The sequence below is a fragment of the Harpia harpyja genome, chromosome 5, assembly GCF_026419915.1.
Source record: "Harpia harpyja isolate bHarHar1 chromosome 5, bHarHar1 primary haplotype, whole genome shotgun sequence".
NCBI lineage: Eukaryota > Metazoa > Chordata > Aves > Accipitriformes > Accipitridae > Harpia > Harpia harpyja.
Window position 1 is genome coordinate 36507093 of NC_068944.1, and position 27686 is coordinate 36534778.

The 27686-nt window shown below is 40.9% G+C and overlaps 1 protein-coding gene across 1 annotated transcript in view; it reads left to right on the forward strand.

The window, feature by feature from the left end:
• Nucleotides 1–292: 292 nt before the first annotated feature.
• The window catches only part of XKR4 (XK related 4), an 87424-nt gene continuing 60030 nt past the window's right edge, over nucleotides 293–27686 (forward strand). The window contains exon 1 of the mRNA XM_052788485.1: nucleotides 293–493. Within this exon, the coding sequence (XP_052644445.1) occupies nucleotides 370–493 (124 nt within the window). The 5' untranslated portion in view covers nucleotides 293–369. The remainder of the gene's footprint in view (nucleotides 494–27686) is intronic.

Below are 27686 nucleotides of genomic sequence, written 5' to 3' on the forward strand. Positions count from 1 at the left end.
TAATCAATACATCCCCCTTATATTTCAGTTCTGAAGACTGGGTCCTTGAAAGGAATACAATTTAACAAATAAGACAATGCTAAGCTTTTTAAATGGTTTTATGAGGGCAAGTCTTGTCTTCAGTTTAGTTCACTCTTATCACATCAACTACTATAAATTGCAATACGATAATCTTTTTAAATAAATAGTGGTTATTTTGAAGTACACTGAAAAAATGGTGGTTATTTTCAAGCAGAAGTGTTACCTGCAAAATATCATTCTGCATTTCTATAATCTCTCTCTTTTATTTCTAGGTATTTCCACACAATATACCTGGGTATCCGGAGTCGACGGAGTGGAGAGAATGACAGATGGCGGTTTTATTGGAAAATGGTGTATGAGTATGCAGATGTGAGTATGCTGCATTTGCTAGCCACGTTTCTGGAAAGTGCACCACAGCTGGTCCTGCAACTCTGTATTGTTGTACAGACTCGTACACTCCAGGCTCTCCAAGGTAGGGGTTCATTTAATCTATTTGGTTTTTTTATGATTTTAGGAAGATGTAATTTCTATACATACATATTTATCCTTCTTTCAAACTGCTGTGTGCCTTGTACTTCTGGCATAAGAGCAGATCTTGCCTGCTAGCTGCTATTAAGTGGTTAACAATGACTGTCAAGAAAGCCTGTGTTGTTGGAGGTTTTTTAGCCTTTCTTATTGGCCCTGGGGTGTGGATAGGATTTATAATACTTTGCTTTCTGCATGTCCTTGTAATAGAAGAGCTCTTCTGATTATCCAGTGGGCCAATGTGAAAATTGCATCAATCAAACTATTGCTCTTATCCCTGTGCTTCTTTTTGTGAATTTTCAAACCCCTCCAAACTGCAGTAATGAGGTTCATATGGTATTATGCAAAACAGAAAACAACACAGCAGAAAACAGGTATTCTGTGAAGAAAATGCCAGTGTCTATGGAATACATGTCCATCAGTTCTCAGCCATGTTTATCTGAAATAATACAAGCCAGCTCCTGAGCATTACAACAATATTCATTCCTTCAAGCTCTGGGTTTCCTTCTAAGATTGATGCTTTCAGCAAGCGTGATTTCTTCTTTAAAATGGTAAATGCATGCATAAGTCCTGCCATAGGGTTTGTCAGTCAGCAATACAGATATAAGAATATCACCTTCTCTACTGCTTTTTTGATGCTACTTTTGGTTACCTGACAGCTTTCTTTTCATATTGCACCATTGTTTTGCCTTGTGGCTGCACCTGGGCAGAAATTATTGGCAAGGGAATGAGGTGAATGAGAACTTGGGATCCAGAAGGTGACACAAATGTCATGAGGCAGAGAGGAGAGGAGGAGGAGCAAAGGGACAGAGGGAGGAAGGAAATGCAGTGGTTTTGCCATTTGTTTATAAGAAACAACTCATGTGCTTGCCACTGTACAAGACAAAACTATGACAGCACCTTGCTCCAAGAAGCTCTGGGTCTAGTTAGCTTATTATGAGTAATGTGCAGTGAGACTGATCAGGTGAAAAAGGACTGGGAACAAAGTGGGTAACTGTGTGAAGACCTTGATCCTGGGCAGTTTCCTCTGGATAAATCAGAGGCTTTTCATTTGCCTCCCCTTTGAACTGATGTCTAATAACAGCTGTCCTGCTTCCTGTGGTTTTTGGTTTTGTTTCTTTAGATCTGAAACTCTGTCACCTTAAGGGGAAAAGAAAGCCAAAGTTTCTGTTTTAATTACTTGGTGGTCTGTACAAAGACGGTTGCCTAAGCACTTCCTGCAGCTATTTCTCAAAAGGATGCTGCCCGGCATCAGCCAGTCCAAACTATTATCATTCAGGAGAAGGTATTATCACTTCAAGAAGCTTTGTCCCCCAAGAAAAAGAGACTCCAGAGAGATGTTTAGGAGAAGAACATAGCCAGAATACTTTATGGTCAGCTGTAATTTAGCTATCTTCATAAACTATTAATACAGAAGGCCTCTCGCCCTCATTTTTGTGCAATAACAGATCTGTCTACGAGAAATGTGGCTGATGAGTAGGCACTAAGCCTGTGATGTACCCTGCAAGTGGTTGTTAATTAGAGAAAACTTGAAATGCTTCAATTTAAAAGGCAAAAATGGTTCCTGAAGCCTGCAATCAGCTCTGTGAAATCTATGTATCAGAACCCAGAAAGGAATAAAACTATAATTATGGATTTCAGCTGACAAAGCTGAAAATATTTACTTATCCTCTCTTCCCCCATTTTCTCCCATCTTGCAAGGAGGAAAGGCTCCATTTAAAAAAACCTAAGAAAATTAAACAAGGTTGTAGCATTTTCTTAAACAGTAGTACAGTTATATTCCCCTGATGAAAGTTAATATGTTTTAGTACATTGCCAGCTGTGAAAATCCTTTTTCTGTTCTCTCTCCTTTTTTGAAGAAATGTATAAGGATAATGCGTTGCACTATAGGATGGTAGATTTGCTGTGAGGCTGCATAAGGACAGCATAGTTGCTCTCAGTGTTATCATGCTGCAACTGAATGTTTTAAAAGGCCTAGCCGTAACGTATATGCTTCAGCTAACTGTCCACTCACTGAGCCTGTTTCAGAGATTTCTAACATGGATCAATAAACAGAGTATTGGATTGATTTTCTGTGTTTAGAGAATGCTACTTGGGTTTTATTATTGTTCTTTTAGTTCTCTGTCCCGTAGGACAAAGTTATCATGACAATTAATAAGTGCCATCTCTGGTCCATGTTCTTTAAAGTATACTTCCATCACAAACCACAAATTTGGCATGGGAAATGAATGATACTGGAAATGTCTTGGTCTATAAGCAGGGTATTTCTATTATCAAGCCATTAATGGCCACAAGAAAAAATGTTAAATATTTTATTTATGAAATTGTGTATTTTCCATTCTAACTGCACCAAAATAGCATCATTCCCAACAGGAGAATGCTGTCAGTGTGACTGAAGATTCCCCGTTTTGTAATGGGTGTTGGCTAGGTGTGGATTATTTCTTATTTCAGTCCTTAAGCCCTGCTAATCAAGGTAAGAAATACATACAGGCATGCACATACATGCCTAGGAAGAAAAATATTGCGCAATGTGTGCAAAACCTTCCCTCTCAGTTTTCCATACACTGCAGTGAGGACCACTTCAAAAGCCCAGAGGATGCACCACAAGGATCCTTTAGCACTTGCCTGGGCTCCCCAAACATGAATTTAAAAACTGCAATGTAAAATTCTAGCAAGGATTGTGTATCACTGTACTGTGACTGCTGCAGCAGAACATTGCTTGTGCATAAACCGTCACTATGGACTGGCATCTCTCTTCTGCGTTGGCACCCAGAGAAATCTGGGTATTGATAAAACAGTATCTAAATTATTATCTAAAAATCTGATTCTTCTTTAAGATTTCATCAAAACTGGCACAATTAGAGGCAATGATCTTTCTTATTCTGCCTACAACCAGCAGCCAGGTCCATCCCAGAGTGGAAGAAATTAAATAGCTTATGGGGGAAGCTGATGATTTCTCAATGCTAATTCCTCAAGAAAACAAACAACTTCAGTATGATGCTGGACTAAGCTGGAGCTGTGCTAACCCCCCTATTACCTCCACCTTTTCCACCCTGGTTGTTCCTTTGAGTTTGAAGAAATATCTACTCTTTAGAAGGCAGATGTGCCTCAAAAATAAGTAATTCCTCAGTCTTTTCCTCATGGGAGCCTGTTTCCCTTCCTTTCTCTTTATGTGATCTGAGCGCAGCATTCTTGCAGCAACTTCTCTGCTGAGCCAGCAGCACCTCCAAACTGTATTGCTTTTTTCTTTTTTTTTGCCTTTTTTTTTTTTTTCTCTCCCTTAGTTACTCTGTAGGAAAGTCATGTCCTAAGCAGCTTCATGGTGGGAGTCAGTAGCTTCATCAGTCCTATTCTAGGTGGGAAGTGTATGAGAAATGAGGCAGCTCTGCATGTGGGGGTAGCAATGGCAGAAAGTCCACTGAAACAACTGACGTTCATCCTGCATCCATCCGTTTGCATAAGGGCATATATGCGGACAGAAGTGTCTGAACCATCTGCAGGTGAGCTAGTTCAGCTACCAGAAACAGTCTAACAGCAATAGCCTCAAGGCCAGGATGGGCTAGCTGATCTCAGTGCCAGTCTACGTACACCAACTGCCTGGACCCGGGCCCTTCGCCCTGTGTTTTCAGTTCTGCTTCCAGGGCTGGGCAACCAGGTCCTGCACTGGATCTACCTCCAAGTCGCAGGGAACCAAAATACCAGAGTTGAAAGTGTTTGGATTATTGGATTACCCCAATAAATTCAGAAGGCTGCAAGTAATTCCCATAAAAAATGCCTCCACCCTTCAAGCTATTTAGCAAATAAGCAGTAGTTTCACAGTCTTTGCTATAAAAACAAACACTTCCACAATAAACTGCCATAGACTAAGTATTAGGCAGATTTGCTGACACAGTAAGATCAGTCTAAAGGTTCTTCCTTGGTTGGGTCTCTGGACATCCAGCATAATGGCCACATCTTACCACATTTGCTCTGCTGGCTCAACAGGTCTGAGGATTGACAAAATGACAGACAGACCTGGACTGGCAAATTGGCTCAGGGGCGTTATTCCACAATGACTTGAAGCCAACCTACCTGAAGGCTGCCCCTAAAAATCTTTGATTTAATTATGGCAAGTCCTGCCAGCACCTCACCCAAGCTGCATGTTCCCATTGCATCACTGGCATTGCCATGGCTGTACGCTGGGTCCCTCGGACACTTTTATTTTCCCCATTGCTAACTTGGTTGAGTCTCAGCAGGTTCTGGTTGGACTCCCTTGGGCAGGGAGGTGTCACACAACTGGTAGGGACTAGGGGACACGGCATCAGGGTGGGTAGGGAAGGTCAGGGCTGTCCCTTTCTGTGGCACCTCGTTTTGGAATCACGCATGCAGACTGGCGGTCATCCCTTGGCATTCTCCTTTTACTTCCTTCGATTTTCCCACTATGACATTTGATTTTAGAAAGACTTCCCATCTTCAAATTAGTAAGCAAGCAAAAAATCCTGCTGATCATCTGATTGGAAAGAGACTCCTTTCTGTTAGCATACAGTTACTGTCCTCTTACTCAAGGGCATGGTGTTCTAGCTGCTCCAAGATGAGCAGATAGACAAGATTGCTCCCTGGATTTACCACAGGTTTCATTATTTATGCTGTATTAATTAACACATTGTTTAAATTATAGATTAGCTTCTCATTCCTGTTTACTGCATATTATGCTGGCTAGTCAGCACTTGACATTTTTTTCTTCATCAGCCCCTGGGGGGTTTGTTCTGGCTTCTCCATACAGTACTATTAATCAAAGTCTCTATCAAAGTTTAATCAAAGTCTAATCAAAGTTTATATCACATAAAGCTGCAGTTCTTAATATAGACTGACAGCAGTGCAGAAGCAAAATGAGAAGTTCAGAACAATTTATAAATTCATCAAGTTTCATTGAAGTCACCACACTCCCATAGAGCTGCTGGATTCTGCTGAAACTGCATTTCCATGAAATCTCCCTGGCCAACCATTTTCCCATTTTCTACCAGCTCTGTTGGAAACTCCTACGCTGTTCATATGCTGACACCGCAGCCAGCGTACAAAAGTTCACAGTGCCACTAAGCATCGCTCTCCTGTCCTTCTACTCCAAACAAATTGCTGTTCCTGCCTGAGCTGAACAAGAGGTTCAGAGACTTGCTAGTAGTTTATGACATGGCTGATAGGTCCTAACTTTATCTGGCAGAAGGAAATTATGTGTTAGCTAGTTCCTTAAAAAATCCTCCGGCAAAGCTCATCCTCATGCATCAGGAATTCAAACTCTTTTCATATCAGTGCAATAAACTGAAATTCATTTAAGTCCATACATTTTTTTTGTGAGCACAACGCTATGCTTTTCAATGGCTTTTCTTTTTTTGTTACCTTCACAGCAATTTTGGATTTCTCTGTAAAGTGCTGCCTACATTTGCAGTGCTCTTTAAATAAATAAAAAAAAGAATTCTGATGTAAAATCTTATACAATTCAATGTATATTTGTATGGAAATAAGGTGCGGCACTTGAGCTCTGGGCAAGCTGCCACTGCTTTTCTCTGTGCCGTCAAGGTTCTGCACCACTGCAGTCCAGCACCCAGCCTTTCCAGAGAGAAAGAAAAGCAGAGCAAGCAATAGTCCCAGATTCTGCCTGCAACTTGGCAAAACAGCTTTTCAGTGACAAGGATGAACAAATATGATATACTATAGAGTAAATGTGTCTTCTGCAAATGACTTTTAAACTGATCTGTAGGCCTCTTTGCAAGTCTTAAAATGTTATCTTGCACTCATTAGGATGCAGCCATCATATTAGCACACCCTTGTTTCTGATAGGACGGGAGAGGACTTCCTGAAGGCGATCATGTCATCTAATCCATTTCATAACCTGATTACAATCTTAAAACTAGTTATACCCTTTGTATCTAATATACCAGTTGGAAGTTTAATTGTCTGATTGATAGAGACCTGCTGCTGCTGTCCCGCCTTTTTAATTTCATCAGCAGTCTGTCCCTATTTATTCTTGTGCCATCCCTGTTTTTACACTTGTTCCCTAAGGAAATGAGGTTCATGTGATGATATAGTCCATTTCTGTCCTTCAGTCCTGACTTTTAAGAACTTGTGATCCATTGCACTATTTCAACCAAATATAACAGAGCAGCCAACATCTCAAAGATAATTATGTTTCTTTAAATGTTGTGGAAAAAGCAGCCAAGTCAGAGGAAAAAAGGACAAATGAGAGCCTCCACTAAAGGGAAAAGCAGGCAGACTTCAGCTGTTACTCTTTTTGTTAGGCACCAGCCACCAGCCAGTCCAAATATGCATCCTTCCAGCATCCATCCTGCACTGCTCTCCCCTGCCCAGTGGGACTATTGTGATAGACAGATGGGATTAGGGAATGAGAGACACTTTGATGGGAAAGTAAGAATCATTCCTTCTGCTGCTCGTTCTCTCATCTCATGAGAGGCTCTGCATTCTCTTCTCTTGATTATCTTCACAGACTTTCCCTTCATCATTTCCAGTCTGAATTCATCTTTGGTGAATATGGATGACCAAGACTATACAGAGTACTCCAGATTACATTTCTCCAGAGCTCTCATATTTCTCATGGCAATATCTCACTAGGTGTGACCTAGGATTGTAATTCCCTGCTGACTCAGGCATTGCACTGGTTAATCCTAGTTATTTCATGATCCTTTAAAACACATAGGCTCTTCTGGTGTCATGTTACTCTCATGAGGGTTCAATTACATTAAAAAAAAAATATTAGTAACTACATGCATGTAATGAAATTTCATCTCATTTCTACTTTTCCAACCTGCAAGGTACTCCTGATTTTTCCGCATATCAGTCTCCTTTTCTATGTTGATAATGTCTCTCCAAACCCTATTAGTATATTACTTTTTAAAACCAAGGTCATTAAAAGAAATATTCAGCCAAGATTGGTTTCAAGAGTAATCAGTACTGAAAAAGGTAATAGGAATCCTACTCCAGCCCAAGAATTTTTCAATAGCATTTCAACATAATCCTGCAGTATCTTTCTTTAACTAGTTCCTTTACCTGCCTTAGCTATCTTCTACTAGAGGCACCAGATTGCCTCTTTTCCAGTCACGTGGCACCAGTTCTGAGTGGAGAGACTTACTTAAGATGCTTCTCACCAGCAGCAGGATTTCATACGCCGACTTTTTCTGAATCCTGAAACAGAGGTTTTCTGGTTGCACTGCGTGAAAACAAGGAGCTTCAAGTTTTGCTTCCATCCACAGTAATGCAGATTTCCTTTCTGTTCTCATTTCCTATCAGCTGGCTGTCTCTTTGAGCCCTTGTTTCAAGAGCCCTTATTGAAAATTGACCTATAAGGCACATCCTTTATTGCTGATCATCCTTTTTCCATTTCCATCTAGGGACCATTTTTGAGGTGGGTTTTCATACAGGTAGGTTTTGAGGCTTTTTCTAGAAGTTTTTTGCTTTGCAGGGTTTAAAAGCTCCAGAAATTCTTCTGTGTTTTGCCTTAAAGAGAATCCAAGTCTCCTCCACAGAGAAGTCCCTGAACAATTAACTTCTGCTGCCTTCACTCATTTCTTTAAAATTCTGATAGACAGACTTACCAACAGATCTATTTTTGTTTATCTCTCCATTTTATTTAGATTAAACCAACATTCATGTCATCTGATGCTATTTTTTACAATTAGCTGTCCTATAACAACCTCAATACTTTCTGCAACTAAGTTTAGAAAGAAGCCTCTCTCTCTGCTTTCTGTCAGAAAATCTGTCAGTTGTCACACTCTGGAATATCCGGGCTGCCTTCGGTAGCATTTGTTCTGCAGCCTGTATCTGAGAAATTGGAGTCTGCCATAATGAGACAATTCTCTGCAGAATTTCTCCCTGTAATAACGGTTTGAACATCTCTATCCATATCCAAATATAACTCTGGAATTCTACAGCAGAACTACCCACTGTCTTTCCCCAAAGTAATTTTCTATGCAAACAGAATCTGTTTTATCGGGGATCCCTTTCTGAAACATCAGTCTGTCATTCCATTCACACACACTGCTTTTACCATCATTTTCATCTTTTCTGAATACCAGCTCCCCTTCAGTACCTATGTGCAGGGAATCATCATGAGTCCATGATGTTTCTGTAACCCTCTAGTACTCTTTGCAACCATGTAGTGCTTTATGTATGCTTTTACCCATGACTGTTTCCTGTGTTTTGATACCCAGATTCATTGCAACAATAGTTCTCTTGTTTCTTACATTAACTGATTCAGTTTTCCATGCACTAGACACTATCCTTTCACTAACTGCATCACCTACCAGAACTACAGCTCTCATCAGTTACGACTTTTTTTGGCTTTCTTCTTCCTGTATACCTTGATGTAATAGATGTCCCTGTGCCAACAGCTGCATTCTTGTTTCCAGATATCCTGTCCCTGTCCATTCATGTATCTAGGTATGATACATCAATACAACTTTATACAAAAGAACCAATGTACGCAACGTGGCAGGTATTGTCAGGAAGATAAGAAGTTGGCAGAGTGATGGTGTTGTTTCTTAGGACACCCATAACAAACCCACTGTACAGAACCTCAACCTCTGAAAGTCAACCAGATATGATATTAGTGAGCATTTTTCTTCTTTCCATTTAAGTGCAGGAAAAAAAAAAAGTAAAACTTGTGGGTTGAGATAAGAACAATTTAATAGAACAGAAAAGAAGAAAATAATTATAATAATAACAATAATAAAATGGCAATAATAATAATAAAAGGATTGGAATATACAAAACAAGTGATGCACAATGCAATTGCTCACCACCCGCTGACCAATGCCCAGTCAGTTCCCGAGCAGCAATCCGCCCCCTCTGGTCAACTTCCCCCCAGTTTATATATTAGACATGACATCATATGGTATGGAATAGCCCTTTGGCCAGTTTGGGTCAGCTGCCTTGGCTGTGTCCTGTGCCAACTTCTTGTGCCCCTCCCGCCTTCCTGCTGGCTGGGCATGAGAAGCTGAAAAATCCTTGACTTAGTCTAAACACTACTTAGCAACAACTGAAAACATCAGTGGGTTATCAAGTTTCTTCTCATACTGAATCCAAGACATAACACTGTACCAGCTACTAGAAAGAAAATTAACTCTATCCCAGCTGAAACCAGGACAAATAGTGGCTCCACAAAGCTGCTAATACATAGATAGTGGTAAAGACAGCCCAAGGCACAAAGTAGTGCATTTAGTTTCTGAGAGCGTGATATATTGCCTACACACTGAATTTTATCTGTTGGGGAATGTCAGAAAGTTAGCGGCATATCCTTCTGCTCCCTTTTTGTTGTGCTAAAAGCACAGTTGCCAAAGAACAGATTCCTAGTTTCATTTTGGGTTACTGTGTTTTCTATGACTGGTACTTTTGTTCAGGAGTGGGAAAAAAGTGATGCATGCTTGGCACAGAAAAAGCTCTCTTGTGTCTAATATAGCAGTGAGAAATTGCAGTCGTGATTTTGTCTTACCCAAAGACTGCACAATACGGCAAAGATAAGAATTAACGTGAATTCTTCATCAGGCAGTGGCCTTTAAAGCTTCAGTCAGGGAGCCAATGTAAACATCCAGCCTTACTCCAAATACACAGATCTGAAATTTCCTCAGCCATTTTCTTTGTTAGTGCATGATATATCCCTTCCCTTATTCATCTTGCACCTTTTTGCCTATCTGCAAAATTACTTTTTTTGCCAAAATTTACCAGAAAAGTAATCCTTTCTGTTGAGAGTGATTTTAGCTGAAAGTTGCAGGTCAAAGTGGGACTGCATGTTTTAAAATGTGTCTCGCATGAAGTTCGTTTAGTTGTATACAAGACATACTACAGGTGATGAACTCACCTATGGAAATTAGTATCTATAAATTATTTTATAAGTATTAGTATTCTTCAGTTGTGCATACACTAGGTGAGTATCAAACTGCAAATATAAACAAAATGCATTGCATTCTGCTTTGTGCTCAGAGTTTTGCAAGTATCAATGAATAGCCAGTGCTACAGTGATACTCAAATGAAAGGTCCTGTCTGGCACAGGAGGGTCACCCCTGGGGGCACCTTCTCACTGGAGCCAGTGGAACTGCTTTCATGAATAAAGACTATTCACTAGGCTGGGGTTTACAGGACCATTGTTTTACAAAAAGGTATTAAATAGCTCTCTTTTGTGTTAGGCTTGACACTCTACCTAACCTAATGGGGATACAAACCTATTAAATGTATTTTATTAGTTTTTGGTTTCCCTAACTAAATTATAATGAAAATAAATTTCAAATCCTTTTTTTTTTTCCTGTGAGTGTTATTTCTCGTAGTGTGTCAGTTAATAAAGTGGTAAACTATATTCTGTTCTCTGTATATAATGAATACAATTTAAAAACAAACCATTAATGGCTTTTGTGTTACAGTTGAAGAGAGAATTTCTAGTTTTAGTTTTGACTGGGGCCTTTAGCGTATCGTTTGTGCATGGGTGGCCAGTGTGCTCTCGTGAGTTAAATAGCCTGGGCAGGAAGAATCTCATGATATGAAGGCTACTGAATCACTATTGATCCCAGTCCATTACATTTAATAGACACTGCGTCTGCATGCTCTTTCCCACCCTGTGGACATTTCAAGGTGCGGAGGAATTCTTCCATTCTCACATAATTGAGTAAAAAGCATGAACTGAATCCTCCCTCAGTGTGGCTTTCCTGGCACAGCCACAAATAGTCCTCCTTGTCACCCTCCAGCAGCCATCTGGGACAGTCACGGGGTTTTGCAGGAGCTCTGGCAGCAGCACCCTCCTGGAGCACCCACCCAGTGTCACCAGGAGGACCCAGCAACCCTGTGGCAGGGTCAGAGAGTGGCCGAGGGAATGATGGGGAGCATCCTGCAGGTGCTGGGCACTGGGGCCGCGGGGCTTTCGGGACTCACGTGTAGCAGAGATCAGCAGCAGCAAGCCCCTTCTGCCAGCTGCCGTATCGCTCCGAGCAAGGCTGCTGCCGTGTCCCCGGCGGTGGGGACAACCGAATGACTCATGGAAAACCTCCTGATTTGCTGCAGTTTTCAGTCTACGAAATTAAATAAACTAACCCCCATCTCAGCTTACTGTTTATGCTGTGCTAAAATCTGTGGTAGCTCAGGGGCTGCTTCGTGAGCCGTGCTGTTGTCCCCGTCACAGGGGCAAGTGAACGATGGGGTGTACCCCTCCTTCAGCCATCTGCTGCCACCCCTACATCAAAGCCCTCGGAAAGCTTATGCAACTTCAGGCTGTTTTCAGGTTTTAACGAGTGCCTTTGGTGCTCTCATATTCTCTTTCCCGCTCTGTGGAAAAATGTATTGAGTGGTTCATTATCACTGGAAAGGTGGATAGATAGGAAAGAGCTGTTTGTGCATGCACCATCTAGTTAAATTGGATCTTTCCCAGGTCTCTCGTGCCACAGAAAGGCGTTCAGAGCTCATTTTGAACTCCTAGGTTAGTCACTCTTGGTAATGAAGCTTAATAAGTAAGATGCCCCAAAGCCATAAAAAATTGAGCTCTGGTGATCTTCTTGATCCTGACCCTAAGTGGCATGGTAGCATTTACTTTCTGGGCACTCATAGCAGCTTGTCATCCTTATTACTTACATCTAGAACAAAACATAACTGCTTTCTTAGGTAACTGGGCTCTTTGCTGGTTTTGCTCAGCAGAAGGCAGAAAACATACAATGCGAGTCCAATGCAACAGTAAACTGAAAATGGCTTCCCATGTCTTTTCTTCAGACCCACTGTAGTTCCAGCAGATCTCGTAGGCACGCCATGAGACCAGGACTCTCATCTAGAGGGTTTTAATCAGGTTTTTTCACCTGCAAGCACAATACACACTAAAATCGTTTGCAGTAAAAAGTGATTCTTCTAGGTGATGAATATTTTATATCTTTTTCCTGGCATTTCCTTTAAAAAGCATGATTTTACTTTCCACTCCTATGGAGTCAGTTTTGTTTTAAAGAGCTGTCTCAGAAATGCCTGAAAGTGTCTTGAATGGTGATTCAGCAGGAAAGAAAGGGGATTACAATCATCTTCTTGAGGAAAAAATCCAAAGGTGTTTTCTGGTTTTGATGGGGTTTTTTTCAGACTTGGAGTTTCACCTCCTTAATAATGAGGGTAGCAACAAAACTGAGAAAACATGTTGGAAAGAGTGCATGATGCAGCCATGCACCTGGCTGACTCATTCCCCACATCTGCTCTGGGATGGTTCACTTTCAGCTACTTCAATGCCATTCCTTGAGATATAGAGCGGTGCAAGCAAGGGCAGAATCAAGCCTTTGGCTTCGCAGCAGCAGCACATCATGTGGCAGCAGCCTTTGGAGCCAGATGGGTTTTCTGAGCACAGCATAATGGATTGCAATTGAATTGATATTTTAAGCTAACAAATGTTTAGATCAGAGAGGCTCACAACACAGACGCTTACAATACAGGGCTGATTGCAGCATGACAGAAGCAGCTAAATGCTGTAATGGGGAAGGTGGTGTCAGCATTTCACTTCTAAATTTCAATTCTCAATGACTTCAAGCAGCTGTAAAAATTCACTTTTAGCTGAGGCTTGAAAAAGGACATGGGCCAAGACCCAGAGCAATCTAAAAAGGGATCCCAGTTCATCTCTGTGTGAAAGGCTTTCCAGTATGAAAAAGCTTAAATGTAGGAGGGTAGCAAAATCTGCTTCCCCACAGATAGGCTCCTGTGTTTGTTTCTGAAGCTGATGCAAGTGAGGCAATGAGAATGAACAGAGCTTTGAAAAAAGCTCTTCTGAAAAGATCAGCTGGATAAAATGTACGGAGCTGCAAGTGATCTCTAGGAAAGCACATCAGCCATACTTCACCTAACTTGAAAGCTAAAGGACTAGTAAATTGAACAGTGGCAAAGTTAAAATTGTGTATTAAGAAAGTACTCTCTTTAAACCATTAGCCTGTATAAGGTATCCCTTTGTCATAAAGTATCACTGAGGCCAAGCAACCAGTAAGGGTGACCAAGGATTGAAGAACCTTATTATTATTATTATTAATAATAATAAAATTAATATTAACAATTCTAACAGCAAATGCTTACAATCCAGGCATTCTGGAGGTAATTACACACTTGTATCTTTCAGAGTTTTGTTTCCTGAGGTAGAAAAAGCCCTTTTCTTCATGGCAGGATATTCCTGAACTGTTTATTGTAGAATTTCTTATACCTTTCAGTGAAGTGTCTTGCACTGGTTGTTATCAGCAACACAAATGAAATAGCTGGCCTGCAAGTCCAGTGCAGCTGACTTGTCTTATGTTCACCTGTTACTACACTTGGGGAACTCTTCTGCATTATGGGATTTTTTTCTCCTACTCGAGGTTTCATCAATAGGGAACAGTCACCAAGACCAAATCTTTCAGATTATACATTCAGAAGTATTTAAACTGGCTCTGCAGAACAAATTAGGAAGATCAGACACTTAAAAATATCTCCTGTTTTGACAGTCTTGATATCTGTACACACTGTGAAATGATTTCCAGATTTGATGCTAACTAGAGAGTTCTTTATGCAGCCTTAAAACAGAAGAGACAGATCACTGCATATACAGAAGTTAAAAGTAAAATTGAAAGGTATTGTAGAAGATGGTTAGACAAATATATTAACATGAGCAATTTGTAGAACAAAGTCCTCAACTAAAAGAGAATTCCAGTTAGAGACTTTCACACATTTTTCTACATATGAGCCCTACCTGCCATGAAATAAAATAGCCCTGCTGGCAAGACTATGGAAGGATGGTTCTCAGATACCAAATTCCTGGTCCCAAGAACTGTGTAGAAAACTTTGCCAAATGTCTCCACTGCCAAGGCTGGAAGGAGATAAGATAAAGATCTGAAGTCTGAGGAAAGCTGGAGTATAGTGAAGAGAACACCAGACTTTTAGATCAAGTCTTTGGGATGCTACTTTGGTTTCTTCCTGTAACACACCAATAACCTGTTGCTTTGACAAACACTTTAAAAATCGGGTGTCTAAAGTTAGGAAAAGGGATCCATAGTTAAGCACATAAGTAGGTAATATGCTTTTCAAATGGATAAGGATTTGTAACTTCAAAAAAAGTTTGCAGTTATGTGTTTGTAAATATGTTATGGCTACAGAGGAATTGTCTAAATACCTGTTGACCCAAATGACAGCTTGCCCCATTAAAAAACTGAAATTATGTAACATTGAAAGCCATGAAAATATTTGTGAGTCTTTTTGTGGTAACCTGTGAAATCATTAATATCTCGTAGTCTTGTGACTAATAATAAACCAGTCACAAGATATTTTGCAACTTAAAATGCTTTCTTGACTCCATTAATAAGCACCATAATATCATTACTGGATTTTGAATATATATATTTCTTTAAAAAACTAGGGTTGTCTGGAACACAATTAGATATTCTTTCATTTTTGCTCTTTTATTGAAATATCTCATGCCCATCAGACTGTGGACTTACTTATAAGTGGGTCTACAATTTTGCTGCCTGATAAGATGGCCAAGAGGAAGAAAATCTTTCCTTAAGGATAGTATTAATTAACTAACTAATATATAGGTTTTGATTGCTTCCCCCCTATGGACACCAAAACATACATACAAATTCATTAGCACCTCACCGGTGAGTGCTAAAATGTTTATTACTTTTTCTCAGTGACTATTTGATGCTGGTTCCAGTTAAGCACTACTGCCCAAACATTCATTCTCTGGCTTATTAATCCACAGTGACAAATCCTATTTCCTCCTCCTTCCTGTCCTCCCCTCCATTCCCCCTCCCAAACACACTTTTCCCTCCCTGTCATTTGCAGAAGATGCTGGTTTTAAAGACAATGTCATAAATTTTGAAGAAGAGGGAGGCTGTGCTTTCAACCAGTATTTCTGTTGTCAAAACCAGATGCTTTAGCTGCTGAGTGTCTTTGTGTGCAATCATTAAAATATGTTCAGCCCTCTAAGGCCATTACAAAGGCTGTAATGGTACAACTCAGTCTGTTTTTATCATGGCCTCTCCCAATACTTAAAGGAATGTCAGGTGTCGGATGAGAAGGGATGTATTTGGGTCACCAAACTCACTCTCCTGCAATGAAACACAAACTAATGAAACAATATTAAGCTACAAAACACAAAACAATAATCAACAAAAATTAGCAATACATCATCTAACCATGTCCAAAGTAAGGCAAGAATAGGCAAACTACCCAGAATAACTCATGTATTTATATGTGGAGTGACTCAGGACTGAGATTAGAGATTTCTAGGCAAACAGGCACTAAATCTGTATTGTTGTCCAGCTAGGGCATGAGAAATGTCCCCACCTCTCCTCAGTCAGAACTGAGAATTCACCCTGCACGTGGATGTCCTAAAAGCTATATAGGTGTTGTGGTTTAACCCCAGCTGGCAACTAAGCACCACGCAGCCACTTGCTCACTGCCCCCCACCCAGTGCGATGGGGGAGAGAATCAGGAAAAAAAAAAGTAAAACTCAAGGGTTGAGATATGAACAGTTTAATAGTAAAGAAAGGAAGAAAATAATAATGATAATAATAACAATAATAAAATGACAATAATAATAATAAAAGGATTGGAATATACAAAACAAGTGATGCACAATGCAATTGCTCACCACCCGCTGACTGATGCCCAGTTAGTTCCCAAGCAGCGATCCGCCCCCTCCAGCCAACTCCCCCCAGTTTATACTAGATGTGATGTCACATGGTATGGAATAGCCCTTTGGCCAGTTTGGGTCAGCTGCCCTGGCTGTGTCCCCTCCCAACTTCTTGTGCCCCTCACACCGTCTTGCTGGGAGGGCATGAGAAGCTGAAGAATCCTTGACTTAGTCTAAACACTACTTAGCAACAACTGAAAGTATCAGTGGGTTATCAACATTCTTCTCATACTGAATCCAAAACATAGCACTATACCAGCTACTAGAAGGAAAATTAACTCTATCCCAGCTGAAACCAGGACAATAGGTTTGGCAGAAGTCTGCATCTCTGCTAACATTTCCTTTAAACAATTGCAAGGAAAAAGAAGTAAATAAAGCAGTAGTTATGTGCATAATCATAAATTGCTCTAGCCTGTGTGTTTCCATGTCCCAGTAAGCTTCAGGGTTTCACCAAGGAATGCAAATTAAAACTGACTGCAACAGTTGGCTCCAGATTTTCTTGTCAGGGAGCAGTATTCATTTTCTTCCGTGCCTGGTTTCTGTTGCCTTTCTGCTTAAGAGAAAAAGAACAAAAGGAGGTAAGGAGGCAGATCGAGACAGCATGGCATAAAAACTAAAATATGCTAAAATTATACCTTCTTGCTGCCATGAAGTGCTATAACCCAAGGATACTGAAAAGCTAGATCTAAGCAGAAATGTGCTGTTCTGAGAGGGGAAGAAAGAGGCAAACAGATAAAGGTACCAGCCAGCAGAGTGCAAGCACGTAAGTGACCCACCAAACTTTCACTTACATTTTAATTCTCATCCCTATGCAAGCTTCACCCAAAGCCACTGTGAGACATTGTGGGACTGAGTCCTTCTGCAACATTATGCTGAAGAAAAGCACGTGGCCCATATCTTTTCTTCCAGTGTCCTGGTTTCAGCTGGGATAGAGTTAACTGTCTTCCTAGTAGCTGGTACAGTGCTATGTTTTGAGTTCAGTATGCAAAGAATGTTGATAACACTGATGTTTTCAGTTGTTGCTCAGTAGTGTTTAGACTGAAGTCAAGGATTTTTCAGCTTCTCATCCCCAGCCAGCGAGAAAGCTGGAGGGGCACAAGAAGTTGGCACAGGACACAGCCAGGGCACCTGACCCAAAGTGGCCAACGGGGTATTCCATACCATGTGATGTCCCATTTAGTATAGGAACTGGGAAGGGGGGGGGCGGGGGAATCGCCGCTCGGGGACTAGCTGGGTGTCGGTCGGCGGGTGGTGAGCAATTGCACTGCGCATCATTTGTACATTACAATCTTTTCATTATTACTGTTGTCATTTTATTAGTGTTATCATTATTAGTTTCTTCTTTTCTGTTCCATTAAACTGTTCTTATCTCAACCCACGGGTTTTGCTTCTTTTCCCGATTTTCTCCACCATCCCACTGGGTGGGGGGGAGTGAGTGAGCGGCTGCGTGGTGTTTAGTTGCTGGCTGGGGTTAAACCACGACATCCAGACAAGATAGCTTTCTAGAACAATTCTAACACTGGTGCCACAAGCGGTACCCAGCCCTCACAGCAGCCTGCAGGAGCTTAGCATAAGCTTCAACCCTGCTTAGCATCACCCACAGGGGTCCCATCCACCCAGGTCACCTCCAGCTGACCCCCCTGGTGTAACTTGTGTTGTAAGACCTGCAGGTATTGCGGGCACTCTTTCCTACCGTGTATGTCAGCGGCAATGCTCCTGTGAGCCTTGATGAGCACGCCAAGCGGAGCTGTGTCCTGCAGGACAGCCAGCCTCGCGTGGCTCAGGAGCAGGCTGCTCTCCCCACATCCCCCACCCCCGTGCTGGGGTTGTTTGAGCAAGTCCTGGGGTACTGGGCCCCTGGCATGGGCATCTGACGCTCGGGACGGCACAAGGAAATTCTGCAAAGATTTCACACTAGCTGTTTGGGTTCGGCTTTGGTTCTTGACACGTGATGGTTTGCTCTGGTTTTGGCTCAGGCTCGGGTTCAGTTTGGCTCAGTGATTTTGAGTTATGCTTCTCAGACATCACCCACTGTCACAGGGTTACTGTCAGTGATTCTTTTAGATGGATTCCGGTGGAATATGCCAATGCACTCAAACATCATTGATCATCTGGCTCAGGTTCTGCTTCTGACTTGTATATTAAATGAGCTGACATTTGTTTTGGCTTGTGTTGTTTTCTGCCAGAATTCAAGCTATCTCCAATGCGCTTGTTTTAGCAATGTTCTCCCTTCTGCTCTCTGCTTGGATGGGGGCTTGGTTTTCCATTGGTTTCAGCAGGCTTTTGATCCACACCTTCTTATAGCTACTGCTCTGAATATCCAATTCTTTTTGTCGTCAGTGGGAGTTTTATGCAAGAACATGTATAGTTACGTCAACAAGAGAGAAAAACTGTCTTAAACTAGGTATTACTCAGCCAGTTGTAAAGTTTGCCTGAAATCAGCATTACACCAAATGGAGAGATGTCAATTGTCTGTATATGCTCCCTAGATTCTCATGTGAAGAAATCATTGGAAGCTGCTCAAAAAACTGACAAGTTTTTTTGTATTTTTTTTTAATTGGGAACATCAAGTGTCAACAATATCCTGCTTACACAATACTGATACAATTTATGGCCCAGTACTGTAATCTCTACCATCAACTGCCATGGGAGCTGCCTGAATAATGAGTCTTTATTATGTGTAGAGCATTTCATACCATCTGTGTCCCAGAACACTTAAAAGAGTTAGATAAAAGTCTTAGCAAATAACAGCAGAGAATAAAGAAATTTAAAATGTTGAGGCAAAAGAAAGCAGAAATAATTCAAACTCTTAGTCAGACATGCAGCACAGAGCGGGGCAGTAAATGATGCCATGTATTTCTGTTGAAAATACCAAGAAATTAGAACAGGTTTTTTCCATTTGCTCTCTGAAATACCAACACTACTGCTCAAGAAAGCTAAAGAGAATTAGTGTCATAAACAAGCAGCCTGGAGTCTAACAGAAGCAGCCACGCAGAGTGTGAAGCGTTCAGTTCAAGAAACCATTGAGTCCTGATGTAACAAGATACTTAAGCCAGTCCATGTGATTAGAGTTATTCAACTGTGGAAAGCTGGGCATGTTTTTAAATACCTTGCTGAATTGTGAAGATGATACTAAGGAAACTGCATGTTAAGGGTGGAATTAATCTCACTGAACTGTAGTTCTGTTTAAAAGTTAGATGTCCTGTTTAAGCTACTTTTATAGCCAATTAAGAGAGAGGCACCTGAAGGATATTCATTCTTTCTTGAGGGGCATGTAATATAGGTGAGGTGGCTTACCCTATAGATACACTCGCTTCTCTCCATGGCCTAGAAGTGGAGCCCAGGTAATTAATGTAGTTTCAGTATCTGACTTTAAGATGGCTATAATCAAAGGAGATGGACACACATTCACTTTTTCCACATCTTTCACTGCAAGATAGCTGCTTGAAAACTTTGCGGAGAGCTTTCACGTGGTTCCATGCACGTGCCAGGAGTTTGTATTGCTTTAGAATCTGAGAAATTTTGAATTCCTCCACCACAAAAAGTTTTCCTGCATTATCACCCAGGACTAAGCTAAAAGTAAGTTTAGAATGAAAATAGGATGCTGCACTTAAAAAACTCATGCTGAACTCATGGCAGTTGTGTCTCAAACCTGCAGCAATGGGAGATGCTGCAAATGTTTGTGACTTAATAATGCTACAGCTCATACAGTGAGTTACAATATCTGCTCTGTAAGGAAGGAACAGCTTGTTCCACCTGCCAGAAGATCAGCCTTGCAGCCTTGTACAGAAAATGCTCCAATATGATACCTTGGGAGTATCCTCGTACAACTGGTCTGTCTCATTCACACTGAATCTAAATTCAGTGAATCAGAAGATACATGAGATTTCATCAGCGAGATCATTTGAGTAGACCAACAGAGGCACCACCAGCGTCCGTGAGCTGCTTCAGAGAACTGTTGGGGCAAAGGAGAAGAGTACGGAGGCCAGCTAAGACCACTTGATTGCAAGTGCCTATATTGCAAACACTTTATCGAAGGGGCATGCATAAGGAAACTGGTTTTCTAGGGATGAAATAATGGGCCCCCGGTTTAACTGGTTCTCACAGGCAGACATGACGTGTGCAGTTCTTGCACTACTTTTTACAATTCTTGTTCTAATAATTATAAATACCTTTTGTATACTGAAGACATATCTTCACTGTCTCAAAGATCTTAATAACGATTGAACAACAAAATGCAAACATTATACTTTGTCAGCATAAACAAAACAATTATATCAAAGGTCCTACAGGCATTGCTCATTTGTACTAATAATTCCTGCTTTGCAATCAAGTTGCACAAGATGCCAAGTTAATTATTTTAAACACTTTTCACCACTTAGCACTTATTTTGGACTGCAAAGTGGGGAAGTGACGAGAGGAACAAAGAGCAGGGAAATGGAAATTCCTTCACCATCAAATAACTGAGGCATATGACAGAAGAGGATTTAGGAGGATAAAGCCCTAAGGAGATTTTGGAGGTTTCACTAGTTTGTTTAATGGTGAACCATCCAAAAATGAAATGGCTGAAAAGCTGGAGGCTGAACAGCATAAGATAGACTGTGCACACAGAAACACTGCAATGTTAACTGCTGGAAGAAGCATAAATTATGCATTTCTGATGTGTCTCTATAGGCCTTGTAACCTTTTTTGCCCCTTAGGGTGCTCGTTATCTGCAGGAGCAATTAACAGATAGTATCTAGCAGCTAGCATGATTTCTTACCTTTAGAGTGATTTCAAATCAAATAAAAAGGAAGCTAATAGAGCCAAGGAGGCCTGAGCTGTGAAGTTGTTTCTGAAGTATATTGGACAGAAGTAATGAGTAAATTGAAGGTACATGGTGCCAGGGAGCCTGGATTATGTCTAGCTGGTTTTGCTTGCTGAATCTTTTATGTTTCAGATAGATATTGTTGTTACTGTGAGAGATTATGCAAGTGACACAAATAATGGAAAAACCCTTCATCAAGTAATTCTGAAACGAGAGGCCGAACTTCCCTTATTTCAGCGACTTCACGCTGATTAATCAAAAGATCTGATTTTTCAGCTACCAAGAATAAAACAAAGGAGGAAAAATGCACACTTAAGACTGGTCTCCGAAAAAGAAGTTCTGATGACTAGCAATCTGCTTAATTCCCCAAACTGAGCGGAAAATTTTCAACATTTAAGTCTGATGAATAGTGTAGAAAAAAATAACTGATCAAGTGCAAACTACAAAATTCTAAGATAAAATTTGTACAAAACTAATTATTTTAAGTCTTCAAAAAGTCTAAATGAAATGTTTCTTATCTAAAAGAGCAGATTGTTGAATACAAATCAGTCCTATGTTATGATACCTCTAGAGCTGTCCTACTGTAAAATGCAAATCCATGAAAATGTTTAATATACAGACCCTGTCACAGTTCTACATGCTCCTCTAGTACTAGATGTGATGCACAATCTTTTTTTTTTTGGTGGTAACATGCTTTATTTTCAGTTCTTTCCTAATGCATGAAAATCATTCCTAAGGCTACCACCTTATATGCACTGAAATACATTACGAAAGCCACATAAATTAAAAAAAAAAAAAAGGCAATTACTAAATTTCTCATTAAATTGGTTAAAATAAACAGAAGTTTAAAATTTATGCCCAGTGTCTAACACCACCTTTTTACTCTTTCATCATGAGTGTATACTGAGTCTGGAAATGGAATTTGTAGATTCCTACACCATACAGACCTGCGGATTTCACTGAGAATCCAGGTGGAGTCAGGGACCTGGGTCCCATTACAAAACTGAAGTTTTAAGTCTTAAGTTCTTGGGACTGAGGATATTTTTCTCCTGAAACTACAGTGTCTTGAACATTTGAAAAATATATACTTGCAGAAAACCTTGATTTTATAATAGTTTCATGATGATTTGTTAATGAACTGCATAATTCAAAACTTTTTATTGTATTATGTTTAAAATAAAGAATAATTACTGTAACTATTAGTATCAGGCTTTTAAAATAGTCTAATTGCATCTAAATACATTGGGAATAGTATAAAAAAACTTGCAGGGAAAAATCTTGGAGTCATTCAGTTCACCTGAAGTTTATCATTGCTCACACTGTGGCTAGGATTTCACTCCCAGGAGAAGCAAAACCAGATAATAAGTGAGATTGCATGGGTAGCAACATGATTTCATTTTTCTCAAAATTATAAAAATATCTATTGAGCCCAAAAAGTATATTCAAATTATGATAACAAAATGCAATTTAATCTTGCATGTAGAAAAACCAGTAGATTTATTCTTTTTTAATGTGTAAAATGATACCTAGATTTCAGAAGCAGAAAATGAAAGGATGCTATTGAGCTTGTAAGGAAGGGATATATTTTGGCTGACACAGCGGAAGCAGACTGGTTAGCATTTAGGACAGCAAAGCCAATCATCTGACCCTATCCTCCTCTAGAGGAGTTAGAAAGTAGATCAGGAAAGAGGGCAGGCAGAAGGTCACAACTTTGATCTTGAAGGATTTCAATTACTCAGGTATTGATTAGGATGACAGTTATACAAAAGCTGTAGAGAGGAACACATTTGTAAAGGTTGCCCAGGATTGCTTTCTTTAGCCATTTGTTGAGGTGACTACATAATGAGAGCTTATTTAAAAATTCATCTTAACAGTTGTGACAGTTCTAATAAATAAGCAGAGTTCAGGAAACAGCGAGACCTTTCTAGGATCTGCTAAAAACTGTTTTGTTGTGAGGAAACACGACGCCGTTTCCCTATCACAACGGTGACCACTCCTTCTGGAAACTTCTTGTCAACTCACTTGTGAGAAATGACAATACGCCTTCCAGAGATCTTTTGTCCCTCCTACGTTAGCTCAGAATATGTCTCTGCCCTGACTAAACTCCTTAAAAAGTCAGCTTTAAATCACAGACATACTACCGACAGACGTTCACAAAGACACGCGTATCTGCACATGTGTGTGTGTAAATACTAAGTCATCATCCTAATATTAGAAGTTTTCTTGGGATCAATGCTTTATAGTCCTTCAAAAGAAGACCTGTAATTAGGTGGAACGTCCTCAAAAATTACCATAATGGCAGTTAAATTTCCTGTGCAGTATGGATTTAAAAACATCTTTTCATAGTCTTTGCCAAATAGAAATTTCAATAGAAATGAAATCTTATTCAGTCAGAATATGATCCACCTCTACTATTGAACTGTTTACTCATCGCACACAGAGAGTGCTTCTTAGTTATCACAACAAAGGCTTTTCGAGGAGTTTCATTAAGCTGAGGACTGCTTCCAGGCCAAGGATCCCAGGCCACATTTGCAATTAATCCCCTATATTTTTCTAATGCTTGAACAGTGTAGTAATTTATAATTCATCCGAGGGTTTAATGCTACCTTCAGATATCCAGGCTCAAAGCCTCACTAATACAACACGTTTATTTCTTCACTTTTGAGAAGTGGAATATGAAAGGGCTGGTATCACCTCTAGCATCGTTGTTTACTTAGCAGCCTCGTGCCCCATTTTAGCCAAAGGTGATTCCTCTGCAATTAAAACAGAATTTCATCTATTTCCAGCCTTTCTTTCGTGCAGCTTCTCTGACACGATCTGTAATGAGCAGTTTGTGTCCATCTGGCTTAGTCGTGTGCAGAATCAAGATATTACAGGCTCTCCCCATTCCATCAGGGATGCTGTTGTTTGTCAGCTGCTGCTTGTGCATGTCCAGGGAAATTTCTACTGAGGCTAGAACAAGCTCTCCGTGACAGGTCAGATCTGTTCTGAGGAGTTTTGAAAGACGCAAAGAATTTGTGAGCACAAGGATCTCCTAAAACACCTTGGTATAACTCTGCTGTGCAATTCAAAATTAAGGTGAGTGAGCTGTGAAGCATGATTTGCCGCTCCTACAGGCCACGCAGACTTTTTTACATGAGAGAACCCCCTAGTCTCCCCGTGCCTGCTAGAAGAAACAGCCCAGGGAAAAAAGAAAAAAAAAAAAAAAATCCTTCTCGGTGCTTTATTCCCTGCAGAGGGAGGGAACAGGGCTCCTCGGCTGGCAGACCCCGTTCTTCTTTTGCCGTCAAAGGGTACGGAAACAATCCTTCGTAGCCTGCTCAGGCTGCCGGTCAGGCAACCTTGAGGAGCCAGCGGGCACGGAAGGGGGCGGGCGCGGGGCTGCCGGGCCGCCGCCCCCCCGCCGCAGCGCCGCAGCGCCATCTACTGAGAGCCCGGCCGGGGGCAGGCGGCCTTCTGCGGTGGTGCTGGCCCTGCTGCGCCTCTGCGCTGCCGGCTGCAGGTTACGCAGCTGTGAGCAGCCTGCAAAGGCGGCCTTACGGAGCTCCCCTTGGAGGGATCGGCGCTTCGATTCAACCTCCGGGTCCTCGCCGACGTCCGCAGCGCTGGGGGGTTGCACAGCTGCTGAGTGCCGCCGTAGCCGTTTGCTCTGAAGAGCAGGAAGGACAGCAGAGAGGGAAGGAGGGGACAGCTCGAGCAGGTCGAAGCCTGCACAGACTTCGGCGGTCTAAGCACCTGCGTGAGAGAGGTGCAGGGGAGGGGAACGTTAGGCTTGCTCTTGCGGGAGGAGACTTGGGAGCGCTCTGGTGGCTTTTGTCAGAATGGCTGGGGGTTCAGTACGTGCCGCTGGGTATATATATAATCTAAGGTTCACGGAGCTGAAAAAACCAAATGGGAATTGAGGTCAAACTTTGTCCCTCACATCTGGCATAGTAAATATACTACCAGAAACCCACGTTGAGTAAATTTACTACCAGAAACCCATAGTACAGATGGGTGAAGGGGAAGCTGAAAGCAACTGGATACAGAGAGGAATGAGCAGGAGGCTATAGCAAAGGAGCAGTCATGTAGGCTTGCAGTGGTTGGGCTACTTGACTCATCCCCACCAGCTTCTTTAGCTTTCTTGCTGGGGCTGCTAGTACCTGGTGTGCATATAATGCAGTTCCAAACTGCTAAAAGAAAACATAGCAAGGCAGATTTGTTATATTGCTTGGAAAAAAACAACTCCACGCGTAATAAATAGTGCATCAAAATTCATACCTGTTTTTTTAGAAAAAGCTATGCACACGTTTATTACCAGTTTTAAATTCTTTATGATATCAAATGTAGCTACGTCCAATCCCAGAGGGACTCCCCTGCAGAAAAAGGGAAATATATTGCATCAGTATTTCATTACACAGTCCACTGATCACAAAACACATCCACTCTAGGTTTACCCCAGAGTCCCTACCCAACACGCTGCTCACTCAGAACAAATGCAAGCTCCAGAGTCTCAGAAAAGGGAGTTTAAACCACAGTCTTTTATTGTAGCATCTTGTTCCCTGAAGATAATTAACACACTTCACAAAGCTCTGATTAAAGTCGTCTTTTTTTTTTTTTTCTCTCTTTTAATCTTGCCCTGTCGTCTAATGGTCCAGATACTGCAAAAATGAAAATGCATTCATTGAGTTAATGATTTTGTGGACTGCGATTCAACATGTCCTTTATTTTCTGTCTTCCCTAATAACTACCTCAAGAACCAGCTGGTGTCTGCCATGTTTACATATTTTGGAATATAGGAACCTCCAGCTTCCATATAACAAGCTGAGAGTAAGTGGTCTAGGAGCATGTTGGCAGGGTATCCCCTCAGCCCCAGGGGTGCCATCTGGCCTATTTAAACAACTTCTTTGTATTCCCTTAATGATGTTAATATGGGGAAAAGGAGATGGAGGTGCAAGAGTCAAGCAACTTAACTACTTTAAAAATGCCCCTTTAAGGCATCAAGGCACTGGTTCCTGAAATGGGTATGGGGAAAAAAAAGATGGGGTTTTTTTTTGCTTCCAAATATGACAGATTTAGTAAGTTAAGATATCATGATGTCTACGGTAATGTATAGCTGGAGTGACATATAAAGTCTGTTCTCTGCATCCTGCGCAAAGCAGGTATGAAATATGATTAAACCAAAATGGTATTTTTTAAATACCCACTTCACACAGCCATAAACCACTTCAAGAGGTGCAAAGCAATGAGAAATCAAGCTCCCAGTGATGAAGAGAACAGTGGTATGCAGGAACACTACACTATTCAGCAACAAAGTGGTTACAGTACAATGCAAATTGTTCACTTTAAAATTCAGGTTGCCTGCTCTTGCTCCTGGTTGCATAACAAACTCAAACTCAAATACTGATTGCTTTCCAGACTCAAGCACTGTTCAGCTAAAAGATCACTATTGTTCAGACTTTTCCAGGAAATTTGGAGTAGTTTATGCTGTTAAATCAAAATTCTAGTTTCCTGGTTTGATTCAAACTGTATGAATTCAGAACAGAAGAGAGCATTTGTGTCAAATAAGTTAATACATGAAAGCATCCTGTTTTCTTCTCACAAATGGTCTACTACAGCTACAGTTTCAACAGTGTCCTTTCATGATATCTTGTCTTTTGAAGTTGAAATTCAAAGTGTGACTTTGAGAACATAAAGATGAGAAATTGGAATCAGACAGAGTATGTAGCATAACAGTCTTTATAGGAAAATACCAGAAAGCTGAAGAGCATTTAAACAAGCAGGGTTCTGTCAATGTTCATATAGGAATATATAGAAATTATTGTAAAAATTTCTTTACTTCTCTTCAATTAGTATTTTGCATTGAGGTAGCATTTATAAGAAGTACTTGTCAAGCTTGCCAAATTGTGCTATATGCCATCCCTACATATACTGAAAACAATAACTCATAGTGAGTTAGAACATATGGAGGACGAAGTAGAAACATAAAAAAATGGAAAGGGCAGATAAACAGTCTGTTTGCTACCACTGAATATAATAAACAGTTTCTGTCAGCTGCCTTACCTATCGTATAGAGATGAGATTTGAGGAAAAATGAAAAAGAGGATAGTTTTGTTCTGAATTCAGGCATTTTATTGAAGTTCTTGCTGTGAGTGAAAGATACCAGAGAGACTACAAAAGAGCCCCAAGGAGATGTGGGCTGATGGACAATGAGGAGCTGTATTTTGGGGAAAGCAGAGGCAAAGAGAGGAATGGAAGACAGTAGACGAGATAATCGTGATGACAGTTATGAGGAGGAATGTGACAGGTCTTGTCCTCAACAAGATGGTAAGTTCATTGGGGAGCAGAGTATTTGGGGTTTTCAGTTCGTGTTAAGTAATAATTACACTGGCTTTCCTGAAAAAGGCTCCAAGCCATATTACTGTCTGCTTTCTTTTCTGGTGGCTAGAGCTGGCTAGCACTGCAGACCCCTTGGCCACAGCTTAATAGGACCCACATAAAGGAACAGAAGTGAAGAGCTACTTAGACACGCAATGCTGCAAGAGCTGAAGAGCTCAGTGCAAGATCAAGTGCCCTGGAGTGCCTCCCTCTGTGGCACGAGTACTGGCACAAGGGCAACTCTCCCAGATTTACCTCAACAGCCTTAGATTTCCCTTAGTCATAACTTGGTAACACAAACACTTTTGCTTTTGTAAGCAAAGCTTAAGA